This window comes from Heteronotia binoei, chromosome 21 (assembly GCF_032191835.1).
Source record: "Heteronotia binoei isolate CCM8104 ecotype False Entrance Well chromosome 21, APGP_CSIRO_Hbin_v1, whole genome shotgun sequence".
NCBI lineage: Eukaryota > Metazoa > Chordata > Lepidosauria > Squamata > Gekkonidae > Heteronotia > Heteronotia binoei.
The window spans coordinates 49,733,252-49,750,902 of NC_083243.1; the positions used below are offsets into that span (position 1 = coordinate 49,733,252).

At 47.6% G+C, this 17,651-nt stretch overlaps 1 protein-coding gene across 22 annotated transcripts in view; it reads right to left on the bottom strand.

Annotated features, from left to right (window-relative positions):
- NRXN3 (neurexin 3) overlaps positions 1-10,699 on the bottom strand; it is a 1,739,678-nt gene extending 1,728,979 nt beyond the window's left edge. For all 22 annotated transcript variants that reach the window (XM_060262987.1, XM_060262986.1, XM_060262972.1 and 19 more), the window contains exon 1: positions 9,550-10,699. In XM_060262987.1, the coding sequence (XP_060118970.1) occupies positions 9,550-10,258 (709 nt within the window). In that variant the 5' untranslated portion in view covers positions 10,259-10,699. The remainder of the gene's footprint in view (positions 1-9,549) is intronic.
- Between the last annotated feature and the right edge of the window lie 6,952 nt (positions 10,700-17,651).

Consider the following 17,651-nt stretch of genomic DNA (forward strand, 5'->3'; position numbering starts at 1 on the left):
TCAGCACATCACGGGTCACTTCTCACGCAACAATACGGATTCGTATCTGCTGCGTGAGAAACAGACACTGACAGGCATGCCAGGGCACCGCCTGATCGGTGACGTCAGCATACGCTGGAACTCCACCTGTGCCATGATGGAGGGCATGGTGGAGCTGAGAGCAGCCCTGGATGCCTTTGTCTCTGAGACGAAGGTCTTTCGGGATGAGAACCGTCTCACTCAAGAGGATTGGGTAGTCTCAGACTGTGGAGGTTCTTGGGCCCTTCAAGACCCACACAGAAATGCTCTTGTCTGACACGGCGAGCATCGCACTGGTCATCCCCATGGTCCACATGGCCCATGAGGATCTGGCCTCATTTCTAGTGCCAGCTCAAAGCCGTGCAGATATTCTTCCAGTGGTGCACGCCCTGGTTGTTAGGCTGCAGGAAGGGCTTGAGGCCCACTTTCAGACTTTCACCCAGGATAAGGTCTACATGTTGCCGACCATGTTAGACCCGCACCTTAAGGGCACAGTCGCCAAGCGGGCCAATGAGCTCGATCGCTGGCGAGACAAGCTCTCCCAGAAGGTCGAGCATTGCAGAGTCAGGGGGGGCCCAGTGCCAGTAAGTGAGGAGGAGGGGGGGCGGAAGCAGCTCATCTGCCACTTCCACTGCTGTTCATCCCCAACCTCCCCAGCTAGCCATTGTTTTCCACCAGACTCATGCCACGAAGAGTCCTGAGATGACACTCATCGGGCGGCTTGTTGGCCCCTCTGGGAGCGGTAAGCCCCTGAGAGCGGAGACGGGTGCTGTGATAGTGAGGGACTATCTTTGGGAGCCCAACAAGTCACAGGAAACATCTCCTTTGGACTACTGGGTCACGAAGGAGGGGGTCTGGCCGGCCCTCTCCTCTGTGGCCAAGGCGTTCCTCTCATGCCCACCGACGAGCGTGCAAAGGGAGCGCGTCTTTTCGCATATGGGTGACATTGTCTGCCCACATCACAATCGCCTGCATCCCTGGACAGTTGAGCAGTTGGTCTTCCTGAAGGTCAACTTGCCTCTGTTCAGCTCCCCGAACGTAGACTTTGAGAGTGAATGAAGTGAGCACCTACTTGTGCCTGCATCCTCTCTTGGCCCGCGCTTAGAAGATGGTTGCAAAACGCTCTCCAACTAAAAATAGACTAGAGTCCAAAGACAGCCCAAAAACTTACTCACAAATTGATTGGCAGTGCATCCCCCACCCCTCATCTATCCCCAAACCAAAAGTGAATGCTGGCTTAAAATCTGCAAATTACCCCAGTCCCCATCCACACATGTCTAATAATACTGAAAGGGCCATTGCAGCCCCCAACTGTAACCGACAGCACCCACAGGCCCAGCCCGGATAACCCAGTTTTTTTTTCAGGGGCAGGAGGAAGAAAGAAGGAGGTGCCAGTGATGATGACAGGCAACTAGCAGCCATACCAATGCTGAGGTCCCTCTAATGGGACAGTGATAGCTGGTGTGTTGCTGCTGAACTGAGAGAGAAGAAATGGTTCCCTTCCTCGCACACAATCTGAGGCCCTCCCACTGATCTTCCTCATTTGGGGTGCAACTCTGACTCGCCTCCTCGTGGTGCACCCTGGGTAATTCAAAAGAGCCTGGACCAGCCAACCATCCATCTCTCAAGGTAAGTCTAAATGTTTCTTGCTTTGTGTCAGATACAGAATGATGTGGAGCTAGGTGTAGCCCACCACTTCTCTTGTTTGAGAGTTGTATTGTTTGGGGCAGGGCTGGAGAGCTGGCATCTGTAAATTGTGTGTTCTGTGGCAGGGAAGCTGGCACCTGGGTGAGAGACCCAGAACTAGCAGGCTCGTTGTGCTTGGCCAGCTCTCCCCACGTTCTTTGGGGTAGGGCTGGAGAGCTGGCAACTGTAGATTGTGTGTTCTGTGGCAGGGAAGCTGGCACCTGGGTGAGAGACCCAGAACCAGCAGGCTTGTTGTGCTTGGCCAGCTCTCCCCATGTTGTTTGGGACAGGACTGGAGAGCTGGCATCTGTAGATTGTGTGTTCTGTGGCAGGGAAGCTGGCACCTGGGTGAGAGACCCAGAACCAACAGCAGGCTTGTTGTGCTTGACCAGGTCTCCCCGCGTTGTTTGGGGCAGGGCTGGAGAGCTGGCATCTGGGTTTGCTGCAGCCAGATCTGCAGAGCAGACCTTTAGCAGATTGTGTTTTGTGTAGCAGTGATGTTGGCATTGACAACTGGGTTTATATTGGTTCCAGGCCAGCAGGGTTCATAGAGTAGATAGATGGATGTAGTGCATTTGGGTCCTAGAGAGATTCTCTGGTGTGAAGTTAGGTTTGGCTTTGGGTGCCCCAGAAATTGGACCCCCTGGCCCAATCTTTTTGGGACTTGGGGGTTTTGTAGGAGAGAGTCCCCTGCATGTTTCTGTGCAGTTTTGGGGGCTCTCCTTCAAACCCTCTCCCCTCCAGTAGCCTCTAATTATGCCCTATGTTACCATTGATTTAACTGGCCCATAGGGTATAATGGTGGGATAGTGGCACCCTCTTTGGGTGCCCCTGGAATGGGACCCCCTGGTCCAAACTTTTTGGGACTTGGGGGGTTTGTGGGGGAGAGTTCCCTGCAGGTCTCCTGGAAATTTGGGGGCTCTCCCTCAAACCCCCTCCCCTCCAGGCAGCTTCCAATATACCCTATTTTGCCATTGATTTCAATGGCCATAGGGTATAAAGGGCCGTATATTTGGAAATAGTCACGCATCTAGCATATATGAGGCTATTCCGAGTATCGGTATTCGGAAATACACGGTATTCCGAATTTTTTGGCCCCGTGTATTTCCAAATCCGTGTAAATCCGAATTTCTTTTTTTTGCACACCCCTAGTGGCAGCATCACTTACATGGATTTGCTACCCCCAGAGGAGTTTATTAGAATTTCTTAAGAGAATTTCCATTCAGCTTCACCTGAAAACCCAAAGAAAGCCTCAAGAATTGAGGATCTGCATAGGGTTCCTAGCCTCCAGGTCCTAGAGTGGAATCCCTCAATTTTGAGGGCTTTGATCCGCCACCAGTCATCTGGCCTGCAGGGGAAACTCCACCCCCAGAGTCATTAGTATGCAATGTTCCCGATGCAATGAAGTCACCCAGAAGTGATGTCATCACATCACTGACATTGAAGAGGTGATGCTCTGGTTTGTGGGCAAACTCTATGGTTTTAAAGGCAACCCCCCCCCCCCCCGTTTTGCCCACAAACTAGAGCATCACATACTCCCCGACATCAGCAATGTGATGATCACTTCCAGGTGATGTCATCATGCTGCATGTGTGAAGCACATGTGTCAGAGGATCTCAGAAAGGACTCAGGAATCCCCAGCCCCACCAGCTGTCAGGTAGGACCTGGCAACCCTACATCTGTATGTCTCCATATGCTGTACAATTTGGAAATCCCACTTCTGCTAATTGATCTGGCAGATGATACAAGAGCTGTTTCATGAAAATGATTTCAGAGGGTAGCTGCGTTGGTCTATAGTAGGACAGCTATATTGGAATCCAGTAGCACCTTAGAGACCAACAAAATTTTTGCGTATAAGCTCTATGGTGCTACCAGATAATTCTAGGAGAGCTACTTCCTGTCCTGTGTTTTAAATTATAAACATGCTGCAGCCCAGATTAAATGTGGGAAAGGTGGGAATGGATTAGATAGTCTTTCATAACATTCCAGCTCGGGTGGGGGGGGAGGTTATGAGAACCAATTTGCACTTGTCAGGCATGACACCATGAACTGCCATGGTGAAGGAATCTGCCAAGGCAAATGGCTTGACAGAGCACCCACCAGCAACTAGAGATACTTGTTCTATCTGCATACATGAAGTAATGGACCTTTGTCCCAGGAGTTTCTAGGACAATCTTGCATTTATGCTTGGAGAGGAACCTACCCTTGTTCACATCTAAAAAGCTTCAAGGAACATAAAAGACATATGCTGTGCTCTCAGGACCATGTGTGCTTTCATGATAAGGCAGCATGCTTAGAGGAGGGGAGAGATAGAAGGCAATTTGCCCAACGCTACCACAAAACCTGGAACTTGCACTGACTATTCTTGATCTTGTAAAGCTGAAAGTAACACTGAGCATGCCAATGTACTGAATAGCTGGTTCTCTCTTTGTTTTACTTGAAGTATTTACAAAGGCATAATTTCAATGTATACTTTGTCTTTCTTTGAAATTCAAACCCCAGTGGGGAACTGAGTTGCTTCTAGTGCCAGAGCAATCCCAGAAAAGTGAGAAGATTTATTGGTTGGTAGATGAGGAGAACCAAAAGGATTTTGTTTTTTTACTTCTGTTTTTATTGAAATTGTTGCACAGGATAAACAAAACAACTGAGATTATATTTTAATTCCCACTTCACTTGTTTCCTCCAAATGGATGAACTCCTGATGCTGTTGTGTGAGAATGCATATCTGTGGCAAAAATGCAAGCCAGCAAGCCGATGTCAAACATCTTCTCTTCGATTTCAAAATATCTTGATGCAGAGGAAATATCTACACCACAAATTAGTGTAAAACCCATTCCTTCTCCCTAGGAAACCATGGGCACAGTTGTTAAAAGAGTCTCACCACCATTACCAGAAAACAATGCACAGGATTTGTCTAGAAAAATTTACAAAAGTTACCGGAGTGGAAAAGACAAGTTTGTGGTGCAGATGTGTCAAAGCACATTAGACTTAATAGGTATACCCTCAATCTCTTTCTCCCCCTCCCTCTCATATGGCAATTTGGGCAAAGAGGAGAAGCTACAATTGCTCAAGTGGTGGCAAATAGTAGTGGGGCCTACTGCATCTGGATGAGAGTCCCCCAAAATCTGAAGTGTGTATTCAACTGGTCATGAAAAATCAAACTAAGCTTTATGGTTTGTAACATTCTGGGACAGGCATTCCCCAACCTGACTTGGATGGCAACCATCAGGTGTCAGGAGGGGAGGAAATTGATTACCAAATGTCCAGGCTCCCAATTCAAATGAGATCCATGGTGCAATTCCCTCTACATTATTTTCCCAACCCAAAATGACTATTTGCCCTAGTTGCATAGATACTGATGGGCTACATATCTGGCACCCCCCAGGGCCATTTCAGATCAGGCAAATTGCATGGAATAAGGGTGAGTGCTCTCTCCCCACCTCATACACATCACATCCCAACCCACATCCAGGCCTCAGACTAGGCTTCCCAACCCTCCCGCCCTGGCGGGGGACCCCAGAATTTCCAGCCTCTTCCCCCGCTCCCCAAAAAAACGGAAGCGGGGGGAGGGGGGAATGGCGCCAAGGAGCGGGCGATGCCGGTGCACTGCTGCCGCCTCTTCTCTGTAGCTGCTCCTCCGAGATGGGCTAAGCCTGAGCCCATCTCAGAGGAACAGCTACGGAGAAGCGTGGCGAGCCCCGAATCTGGGTCCTTCTAGGACCCCGAGCAGCAACGCTTGAGGAACGAGAGCAGGCCGGACTTGCGCCCTGCCCCTCCACTCCCTGCAGAAGGCAGCCTGCGTGGGCAAGGGGGGCGCGCTTCGCTTCTCCGCCCGGCCCCTCTGCTGGGTCTATGGCTGCGCGGGCGGCAAGGGGCATGCTGGGCCGGCCTTGGAGGAGAAGGAGGCGGCGGCGGCGCTGAACTGAGCCGTGGCGGGAGGAGGAGGAGGCGGCATGGCTGCGGCGGAGGTGCGCTGGCCTTCCGAGCCATGGACTGGGTAAGGCCGGGGGTGATGCGGAAGGCTGGTGGAAGGCGGGAGGGGAGCTGTGCTGGTAGCTGGAGGGAGAGGCCCTCCTCGCCTTCCCTGCTGGCTGGTAGGGTTGCCAATTCCCAGGTGGGGGCAGGGGATCCCCCGGTTTGGAGGCCCTCCCCCCCTTCAGGGTCGTCACAGCCTTGATCTTGGCTCCACCCCTAATATCTCCTGGCTCCACCCCCAAAGTCTCCTGGCTCCACCCCCAAAGTCCCCAGATATTTCTTGAATTGGACTTGGCAACCCTACCTCAGACACTTGGAAAATAAGTTCCCTCACAGGCGCAGAGTGTGCCTCAGTAGAAGATCTTCTGCTTTACATGCAAAAGGTCCCAGGTTCAATCCCCAGCATCTCCAGTTTGATGGTAGATGGTAGCATTTTATTGCATAAAGCCAAAGGTCGTAATAATATAATAATAGCTGACCAAGCAGTAATAAATATCACAGTAAGAACACAATAAGGTTAAAAACAATGTTAAAATGGTCAGAACCAGGAGATAATTTAGAATACAGTACGTTGAAACTAAAGGTAAAAGTTTTGCACAAATCTTCTTGGCAGTCAACACATAAAGTGATATTATTATAGGTGACAATGATCACCATCAGATAAGAGGTAGATGATTTCGTCTGCCACAGAATGCGAGGCTAGCCTGGCTAAAATGGTTGAAAGGAACCTGGCACAAAACAAAAAAGATATGGCTGTGATTTATGAGGGTCAAGCTGTCAAAATAAAAATATAAATATTTATTATAGTGTACACATTAGCAAAAGATAAAATAGGTTAAAAGAAATAGTCCAAATATCAGACTCTTGAAGTTGTTTACATACAGAGATAATAGTTACACATATACAGATGATGGCTATATCTTATGACCAATAGACCATATGCATTTCAGCCCCCTAGGGCCTTTCTCAGTAGTCAATATTACTGTTGTGAAACATCTAGGAATATATGAAAAAAAATATTTTCTTTAAAGCCAGCTGTTGCTTTCTCATGTAATGTGCATTACTAAAAGTTTACACAGTAGGTAATGGATATTCTCTCATATTAACTGCACATGCTCTCCAAATTATTCTGCACTGGTACCAAATATCCAATGTGCCTGGATGTGTGCCACTTCCATCAAAAGCAGCAATCAAGTTCAACCAAGAAAGGAACTTGGCCCTGGGAACTGAGTGAAGGGCACAAAATAGGACACGATGGGTGAGATCCTCCAATTTCAGGGCTCCACAGATAACTCCCTGAGAAACTGGTGTATGATTATTACAGCCTATTAACATGGCAGTTGTCATTGTTTGGAATCTAAGAGCTGTAAGTTTGTGGAAGATGATGCCAGACAGGAAGGCTCTAGTGTGATCCTGTTTGAGCAGTTTAAATCATGGGGGAAATCTAGAACTGACAATAGTTCCCCTATCTAAGGCAGCATCTATACTGAATATCAAATCCCGAATTCTGAACCCATCCAGAAGGAAACCCTGGAGGTCAACAGGTATTGAGTAATGGCAAAAAAGCCTGTGATAGCTGGCAAACCAAGAGGTGTCTTTCTGGAGCTGGATAAAAACACTGCTTAGAAATGTGACTAGAAGGAGAATTCTTCAGCTTTCTCTAGTAATTAATTAAGGCAGCCTGGGCACTGGCCCTAATGGAAGGCAAGCCAGACTCTGCTCTTGGCAGGGCAGCTGGAGTTCCCTGAGGCAGGATCAAAGTTTTCTTTAGAAAAGTGTTTTGTGTTATCTCCAGGCTGGATACCATATTGTCACCCCAAGTTCAATCCCCAGTATCTCCAGTTAAAAGGATCAGGTGGCAGGTGGCATTAAAGACCACTGTTTGAGACTCTGGAGAGATGCTGCCAGTCTGATTGACCTTGACAAACCAATGGTCTGCCTGATTCAGCATAAGGTAGCTTCATGTATGCTTACTCCTGAGATCTGACTGTCATAATCAAAGTCCGAATGGGGGAACCACAACAGTACACATTACAAACTGTAATGCACAGTTCAACCTAACAGACTCAGTGCATGTTTATGTCTATAATAGTCTTTGCTGGATTTCTGCAAATGTCTCTTAAGACATTTGCACGCTGAGGTTCACTAACTGGAATTGTAGTTTGCATTAACGAATCTGGGATACTGTAAATGGAACTTCACTATCAGCAGGGTTTGCTAAGTATTTATTTATATATCTTCCTTCTGTCCACAGAATAAATGAGCTTGTTGTGGTTTTGCCATCTGCAGACATAGGTATCAATCACTAGCCAAGTAATGGCCTGAACTCTGTTGAGAGAACTCATTATTAAAAAGGTACACGCTGCATTTAGCTATTAAAACTGGAGCTATTGATCAGGTCCCATCAGCAAACCAACCAAAGTCACTGATCAAGTGAGTGCAAATCAGCTCAGAAATCAACAGGCTGGCATATGGCATAAAACAGGTTAATGATCCAAAGGGGGGAGGGGCGGAAATGCTGTTATCCTGTTGAAAAGGAAAGTCACCCTGAAATAAAGTGTTAATAAACACCAAGTTATTTGTTACAACAGCACATAAGGCAAGGAGGAAAGAGAATGGAAACATTTTGTGAAAGAGGCTAAAATGATCCTGATTCAAATCTCTATCTTGGTAGAGGTGATCAGAGTTACTCCTCCAAGCAATACCTTATTGGCACAACCAAACAAGAAAGCTGAGAATGCTTTATTCCTCTACCTTGCTCAATACCTCTTGGGGACATTTGTTTTGGAAGAGAGGGCTCTCCTACCTTCTTCCAGAGCAGCAAAATCACTGCAAGGACATAGCTGCAATTTATAACAGGATTAGACATCACAAATCAAGGACTGAGCATTCATTGGAAATTAAGCAGAGAAAGAAATCAAGGGGAAGGATCCATTTTGCATAAATAAACAGCAGCTAAAATGCCACAAGCAACAAGGGTGAGTGCATAGCCAGTAATATAATTTCTTTGATGTCTGCTCCTTCCATTGATAAGTTTCCAACACACTGAGCTGACTGAAAGAGCTTCTTGTGATGGATAATCCTCACCCAGGATTTTCTATTGTGAACTCTCACAACTTTTCTTAGCATTGTGATATTGGTCCTTTTACAGGATCCTGCAATACTTTGGATACACGAATGACAAACAAAGCAGGCCCTTCCCCATTCTTAATTACTCTATCCGTGGAAAATGGACCTGAACATCTAATGGGATTACAGGAAACAAGATATGACACTATTCAAAAGACCTGACCACAGCATAGCATGAGCATTCTGCACATGAAGGTGCTGTTTTACCCATGTCTCAACATGAACAATTGTGATAATTTCATCAAATCTAGCGCTAGATCCAACTCAAAATGCTGTGAGCAGTAGAATTTCTACTGAACAATCAAGCTCTACACATCCTTTGTTAATACCCAGGTGCTTATTCTTTCAGTTCTTACTTGATCATATGAAGGAGTCAAACAGTGTTGGCTCTTGGCTGGAGGTATTAAAGCATCTCTTGTAAACTTTCACCTCTGTATTATTTCAAGAGGTTCAGAGGGTGGTCAAGTAACACTGAATCCCAAATTTTGCCAAAACCATGGAATATAGGAGAACTGCTAATAACCAAGAAATAAATGCATAGTAAAAACTGTGAAGATAGTTTTGCTAGTTCCTGTTTTGGTTTCTTGTCCAACTTGATAGTCTGGCAACAAGTATTCTGTTTGTTGTACTGAAGAATGTTAGGGTTTTTTGAAACACAACCAGTGGAGGCAACAACATAGCCAACAAATAACACAAAATGTTGTGCAGCAAAATCCAAAAGAAGTGTAACTGATCTCTTACCTTCAGAACAGAATCTCCCAACATATCCAGTGGCCGAGCAATCACACTGTGGCTCGCCATCCAGAAGGAAGCAGTTTCCACCATTCTCACAAGGGTTCTCTGTACATAGCCCTTCCATGTCTAGGCGGACGCCTTGGTGGCCCAGGAGCTGGGGTTCTGAATTGCCATACTTCAGGTCCAAGATAAATCCTTTGAATGGTGGCTCACCCAGGACACTGTCAAGGGTCAAGGCTGCAGAACGGATGTCTGACGGGACTCCTCCCACAAAGAGGTCACTGACAATATTCATGTATTGGCGTTCCGGGCGCACCTCTGCAGGCTTGGCTTCACCATCCAGCACAAGAACTGTCTGGAGGTGGTTGCGACTGACCATCAGGAAGTGCAGGTTACTATCATTGACTTGCTTATCTGTGGCAACTGTGGCCTCAGCACAGTCCACACTGAATCGGAGCTGAATACGCCCATCCACCAGGGATAAACAGAGAAAGTCGCAGACGCCACCATCATCGAAGTACAGGAGCAATCCAGCTGAAACACTGGTCTTCAGTTGAAAGCTGAGGTCACTCCTGGTACTGGCATCCCAGCGGAGGTAACGTGCCCACTGATTGGGGACACCCACAAACTCTAGCCCAAGACACAGGCTGAGAAAAGAGCCCAGCAATAAACTCACCTTTAGGGTGAAAGAGGCAGAGTGGAGAATAAAGCCCATGTTTGAAATAAGCTGCTTTTCCTTAAGAGACAAAAAAGGTTGAAAGCCACTAGCAGCAGAGGCTCTGGTAATAAGTGCTACAGCTGTTAAATTCCACAAGAGAAAACACAAAATGAAGTGGGAAATTCTCCTCGCCAAGGAAAGATCTCAGCTATCTGGTAGGATCCAGAGGCCTTTATCCTAAGAGCAGAAGGAGCAGGGTGGAGATTCTTCAGGAGAGGTTTTTGGCCTTGGGCTGCTGACACTGGCTGTCTTCAGTGGAGAATGGGGCAGAATCAGCAACCAGTCTCCAAAGAACAAATCCCCTAGGAGCAATGGCGATGGCAGCACAGCAGGGGTAACCATGAACTCATTGAGCACGTAACTCCTTGGACAGAAAAGACAAGGTCAATCTTCATTGTGTAAGGAAATTGATCCAGTCCCTTATTCCCCTGCTTCTTGGCAATCTAAAGAGACAACAGAAGAAAACAGTTAAAAGATTAATTCTGCTAAACACATCATGTTGTCATGTTACATTAGACCTTCTCATGTTAGAAATGAATGCACACTGATCAAGACACATCCATTTGTTCATAACTGGCCAATGGTGGTGGTGGTGGAGCTGGAGTTGGAAAGTGCTGTCAAGTTGAAGTCAGCTTATGGAAACCCTATAGGGTTTTCAAAGCAAGAAACAAAAAGAACTGAGTTGGCAATGCCTGGCTCTGTGTAGCATTCCTGGATTTCCTTGGTAGTCTCCCATCCAAGTTCCAACCAGGGTTGACCCTGCTTAAGTTTCTGAGGTCTGGTGAGATTGTGCTAGCCTGGGCCATCCAGCTCAGGGCTCATGTAATAGTTCCTGTAGTGTGATATACCTATTAGCTAGGCCACACTAACATCCATCTTTTCCCAACACTGAACAAAACCAGAAAACTTTCAATTTGTACTTAGAAAGCTCACAGAAAAGTCAAGCATTTCTTACACACACCATCTGCCTCACAGCACACCCAATGCAGGCTCCAGATTGTTCAATAAAACATATTCACTGGACACCCCATCAAATACATAACTTACCGTAAATGCCAGATCCAAACATTTACCTTGCTACAGACTGAAGGTAAACCACAGCAGCTAACTTATTTAGTACATTTTTGCCCCAGCACTTCTACAAGGAGCTTAAGTCTTCGTTCCCCTTTTTACCCTCACAACAGATCTGTAAACTCAGAGAGTGTGACTGGCCCAATGTCAAACAGCAAGCTTCATGGCAAAGTGAGGATTCAAACTTGAGTCTCCCAAGTCATAGTTCAGCACTTTAACCCCTACACCAAGCTACAGACAGAACATCTGAAGTATACAGGCCATAGTCAGCCTTCCTTAGTACATGGGATTGCCACACTCCCAAATTGTGGGGAGGGAAAACCTGTGGTTTTCTTACAACTAAGAGAAATGACTATAGTCTGTTGCTAGGACCAAGTGGGCCTGTATGTTTCTTAGCATCCAAGAATTTTATAAATCAGGCAATTGTATAATAGCTTAGACTAAAAACACTTATTTTTTAGTTCAGCTGCTTTTATTTACTTACTTGTTTATTAGAACATGCATTAGCCACCTTTCTACCTTGTAAACCACAAAGCAACTTAAATTGTAAATAAAATAGCAATTATTGTCAAAAGGCCACAATTTAAAATCACATTTAGGACAGCCAATATTTTTTCAAAAAAACCCTAAATTAGTCAAATACAGTCCTAAAATAAATAATCTACCATGTTCACATGTGGGACTTTTTAGTCCCTTCAGCATCACAGGGATGACTGAAAAATCTGTGACACACAAGGGGGATCTTGGGTGAACACAGCAGGGAAGGTCGAGCAAGTGGAGTTTGGAGCATTACCACCTTAGACCACCTCGGAGACACATTAGCTAGCCTACAAACAATCTCCTGTTCTTTAAATGCAAGCAGTTGTTTTACACTTTTCCCAAAAACGTTCCACCTTGATGCAAATCAGTACTCCAAATAGGATGAAGCATCCACTAGGTCCACCATGGTTGTAGCTGTGTGTGAGTGCCTGTGAGTGCATGCATGCATGCAAATATTAAGGCAAATGGACTGCATAGGTATCTATTTGCAAGAGGAAAGACTACAGGGTCCATGCACTGTGAGAAGTCTGAGGTTGACACTCTAAACTTGGGTTACCAGCACCAGGTTTGGAAACACCTGGAGATTTGGGGTGGAGCCTGGGGAGGGCAGGATTTGGGGGAGGGGAAGAACTTCAATGGGATATAATGCTGCAGAGTCTACCTTCCAAAGTAGCCATTTTCTCCAGAAGAACTGACCTCTGTCATCTGGAAATCAACTGTAATCACAGGAGATCTCCAGGAACCACCTGGAGAATGGCAAACCCACTATACCTACAACCTACACACAGCTGTAAAAAGCAGAGGCTGGGTCATCCAGGCACTACACCATCAGGTTCAGATGCTAAGGTTGTTAGCCTACAGGGGTGGCCTACATATCTCCCAGAATAACAACTGATCTTTAGATGACAGAGATCAGATTTATGCCCACCTTTCTTTTTTCCCTTCCGGGGATAGGAAAGCTTTATATAGATACAGGTAATTTTGCCCAGGAAGAAAACTGCAAGAAAAATTTTGAAAGGGGGGGGGGAGCAAAAATTGACTTGATTGAGTCAAGGACCAGAAAGGTGTCTGAGGCCCTCTGACTAGCCAATGAGTTAGTATGCTAACGTCTGGGCTCAGTGGATGGATGTGGTAGGGCTGCCAACTTCCAAATAGGGCCTGGAGATCTTCTGGAATTACAGCTGTTATCCAGACTCCCCAGATTTGTTCCTCCCTGAAGAAAATGGCTGCTTTGAAGGGTGGACTCAATGGTATTATACTCCACTAAGGTTCCTCCCCTCCCTCATCAAGCTATACCCCCCCCCAATCCCCAGGAATTTCCCAACCCAAAATTGGCAACCTTAAGGTGTGGTCAGGCACAGGTTAACTGTAACTGGGATGCAGCTTTTACTTCCTGTACAAGGAGCAGCTCTTTTCTGCTTGGCCAGGGGTGCTACCTTTGTAGCAATTAAACCCAGTTGACTTTAAGTCCAGTGGGTTTGTTGTTTGCTCCAGTGGAGTTTGGATGTGTTACTTTGGTGCTCCTGGTGTTTTACTAATTTAGCCTGTGTAGTACTTTAGTATTGGTTTGTGAAGTTTAAATCCGTTTATGTATCAACTGCATATGTGCAGAGCAAGGACTCAGTGTATAAAAACACAGAGTGTAATTTGTTTTCCCTTTTTATTTATTTTGCAGATTAGTAAATTAGGATCCCTTTGCTCTAGGGGTCCCAACCCTCCCGCTCTAGCGGGGGACCCCAGGTTTCCGAGCCTCTTCCCCCGCTCCCCCAAAAAACGGAAGCGGGGGGAGAAGCGGCGTCCTCCTGCTGCTGGCGGCGTCGGGGGCTGCCAGGGAGGATGCTGGGGGTGAACAGCATCACCAGCGGGGGTTGAGGGGGCCGCCTGCACTCGCGCTCCATGTGCTCCTCATCGGCTGCTGTGCTGCTGGAGGCGGCTGACCACGCGGTCGGTGTAAAGGACGGGCTTGAGGGTGCGCGAGCGCTGCGGCCAGCCGTAGCAGAAGGTCTCCACGCCCCGCCCGTTGCGCCCGTAGCGCTCGCGCACCCTCAAGCCCGTCCTTTACACCGACCGCGTGGTCAGCCGCCTCCAGCAGCACAGCCGCCGCCGCCCCCGCCGCGGCGCGTGGTTTGGGGGGCAGGATCGTGGGCCCTCCGGAAGTGCAGGGCTGGGCCGGGGAGGGAAGCCAGCATCAGACCCTTCGAGGGGGCAGACCCTCCCCACCCAGCCCCGACCAAGGAAGGGCAAGCGGAGGAGGTCTCCCCGGGAGTCAGGGGTGCAAAACATGCGCCTCCTGCCCCTGAGCACAACTTACCGACGGGGGCTGCCCGAGCAGGCAGACGGCGGGGCGCAGGTTCCGGCCCGAAGGGGCGCCCAACTCGGAGCAAACTTTCCCCGGCGCCGCGCATCTCCTTCTCTGCCAGGTGAGCGCGCGCGGCAGGTGAGCCCTTCCTCTCCCACGCGGCCGCCTCCTGGTTAACCCCTTCGCCTCTGGGCCCTCCCTGGAGAGCCTGGGAAACTCCCTGAGACCGGGCAGGCCAGCTGGAGCCGAGCCGCTCCCCTGCCTGCCCCCCTCCCGCCTGAGTCAAGGCTTTGGCCCAGGGCTGGCCAAATTGTGGCCACGCGTGGCTCTTTCGCACATAGCGTGTGGCTCTCAAAGCCCCCCGCCCCATCAGCCGGCTTGGAGAAGGCATTTGTCTCCAGAGGCTCGGAGAATGCATTTAAAGTTAAAGCTGCTTTCTTTCTGCCTGTCTCCCCCATAGGGTTGCCAATCCCCAGGTGGGGGCAGGGGATCCCCTGGTTTGGAGGCCCTCCCCACGCTTCAGGGTCATCAGAAAGCGGGGGGAGGGGAGGGAAATGTCTGCTGGGAACTCTGCTATTCCATAGGGAGATTTATTCCCATAGAAAATAATGGGGAATTGACTTGGGGGTATCTGGGGCTCTGGGGGGGCTGTTTTTTGAGGTAGAGGCACCAAATTTTCTGTATAGCATCTAGTGCCTCTCCCCAAAGTACCCCCCAAGTTTCAAAAAGATTGGACCAGGGGGTCCAATTCTATGAGCCCCCAAAGAAGATGCCCCTATCTATTATTTCCTATGGAAGGAAGGCATTGAAAAGGTGCTGTCCCTTTAAATGTGATGGCCAGAACTCCCTTTGGAGTTCAATAATGCTTGTCACAGCCTTGATCTTGGATCCACCCCTAATGTCTTCTGGCTCCACCCCCAAAGTCTCCTGGCTCCACCCCCAAAGTCCCCAGATATTTCTTGAATTGGACTTGGCAACCCTACTTTGCTCTAATGGGCACCAGCCACCACTGCTGAGAAGAAACCATCTCTTACATATTAAAGATTACAGAGTATCAATATACTTGCGATTAAATCTTTCAAAACATGTTGACAGAGTATTTTCTTCCTCCCAGTAATGCAGAGGAAGAGCTCAATTTACGTATGTGCATGCAATGTATGAAGCCATACTAGGGATGCCAGGTCCAACTTAGGAAGAATCTGGGGACTTTGGGGGTGCAGCCAGGTGAGAGATTGTGACAAGTACAACTGAACTCTGAAGGGAGTTCTGGCCATCACATTTAAATGGACTGCACTCCTTTAAAATGCATTCCCTCCATTAGAAATAATGGATAATGGGGGCACCTTCTTTTGGGGCTCACAGAATTGGACCCCCTGGTCCATGACTTGGTCTATGGGGTCACAAAGAGTCGGAATCAACTGTGCGACTGAACAATAACAACCATTTTGCATAGGTTCTGACTGTAAATGTTCTACATAGAACACACACAAGAAGAGGATACAAAAATTAGCCTCTGTGAAATTGTATGACTGACCCATCTTCAGAGCTTTTTGATATTTAGTTGGCCACCAGCAGGGGATGGGAGGAGTAGAAGTGCCAGAGCCAGGTTGGAAAATTTCTGAAGATTTTGGAATGGAGCCTGGGAAGGACAGGGACCTCAGTGGGGACAAACAACGTAGAGTCCACCTTCCAAAGCATTTGTTTTCTCCAGAGAAACTGATCTCTATAGTCTGGAGATGAACTGTAATTCCAGGGGACCCCCAGTTCCCGCCTCGATGCTGTCATCCTTAGTTTCTGCAACCTCTTCTGTGCTACTGATCTTCATGTTTTCTACTGGTTTGCTTTACCACAGTTATCCCTTAATGGCTTCCATATGTGTAACTTTCTATCTGGACTGTGTCCAGTTCTTTTGGTTAAGAACGATTTCTGATGAAGTGAACGCGTGGCTTGTGGTTCAGCTAGTCCATTTGGCATCCTGTTTTATCACAACTCCCTACAAGATTGGAATACTGGCTTCAAAGCTAGTATGCCCTTTCAAGACAATGTTTCATGTACCAAGTACCAATTCACCACAACACTACATAGAAATATAGCATCTACAGGTGGGTGTAGAATTGAATGAATTAGTGGATGTGAATGAACAGTGTTCTTTCGAAATCCTCATTTTGAAATAGTAGTTAGAGTTCCCAGTCCTGCATTGGAGGCAAGGGATCCACCACTCCCCGCCATTAATCAGCTGGCTGGTGGCGGGGCTTGCCAGGGGCAGAAGAGAGGCCCAGGCTGTGTCGCTGTCACTGTGATGATGTTACTTGAAGTGTGGTATCATCACATCAGCAATGTCTGGGCCATAATCTGGTATTTAGGCAAAAGCTCTAAGGTTGAAGGCATTTTACCACAGAGTTTTTGCCCAAATGCCAGAGTGTACCTGTGACACTATTGGAAGTGTACTGGAAGTGACAATGTACTGGAAGTGACATTGTCATGTTCCCAGCAACACATAGCCTGCGCCTCATTCCCACTCCTGGTAAGCCTCCCCAATCCCCCTCCAGTAGCTAGGAGGAACCAGCCAACCCTAGTAATGAACTAGCTGGACTGAAGGCCACGATGGGTTTTATATTTATTTATTTATTTGCCTTTCTGTTCAAGGAGCATTCAAGGTACCTTGCAGGGGTGACAAACAGCAACATCAAATAGCAGTCCAGTAAAAGCATAATGCTTAAATCAGATTTGTTTTATAATCACATCAATCACCAATATGAAAAATATTTGTAATCTTTTTTTTAATCTCAAATTTGTTTAAAACAGATCTCAAAACCTTCCCTCTCACAGCAGTCCTTCAACCACTGATTCTATTTATATTAGGGTTACCAGTACAGAGATCAATCGTAAGGCTAGCTCTTGTGCACATGCAGCAGTAAAAACAGGAAAATAACTCCCTCCAGTATTGTTTTGGGATGACAAAAAGGTTTTAAAAAGCAGATATTACAGGGGTGGCCAACGGTAGCTCTCCAGATGTTTCTTGCCTACAACTCCCATCAGCACCAGCCAGCATGGCCAATGGCTGGAGCTGATGTGAGTTGTAGGCAAAAAACATCTGGAGAGCTACCGTTGGTCACCCCTGAGATATTGCATTTATACCCTACCCTTCACTTGGAGTCTAAAAGCAGTTTTCAACCTCCTTCCCTTCCTCTCCCTACAACAGACGTCCTGTGAGGTAGGTGGGGCTGAGAGAGCTCTCCAAGAACTACTCTTGAGCAAGGTCATCCCTGCCACTAGGCAAACTAGGTGCCAGCCTTCTGGGGGTGCCAAACTGGGCACCCCCATGTGACTCAGTGATGTCATCAGTGCAGGAGGGACACCAGGTTAGCTTTACCTACGGTGCCAGACAATCTACGGCCAGCCTTGATCTTGAGTAGTATATCTCAGAGAGAACTTGTGATTGACCCAAGGTCACCCAGCTGGCTGCATGCGGAGGAGTGG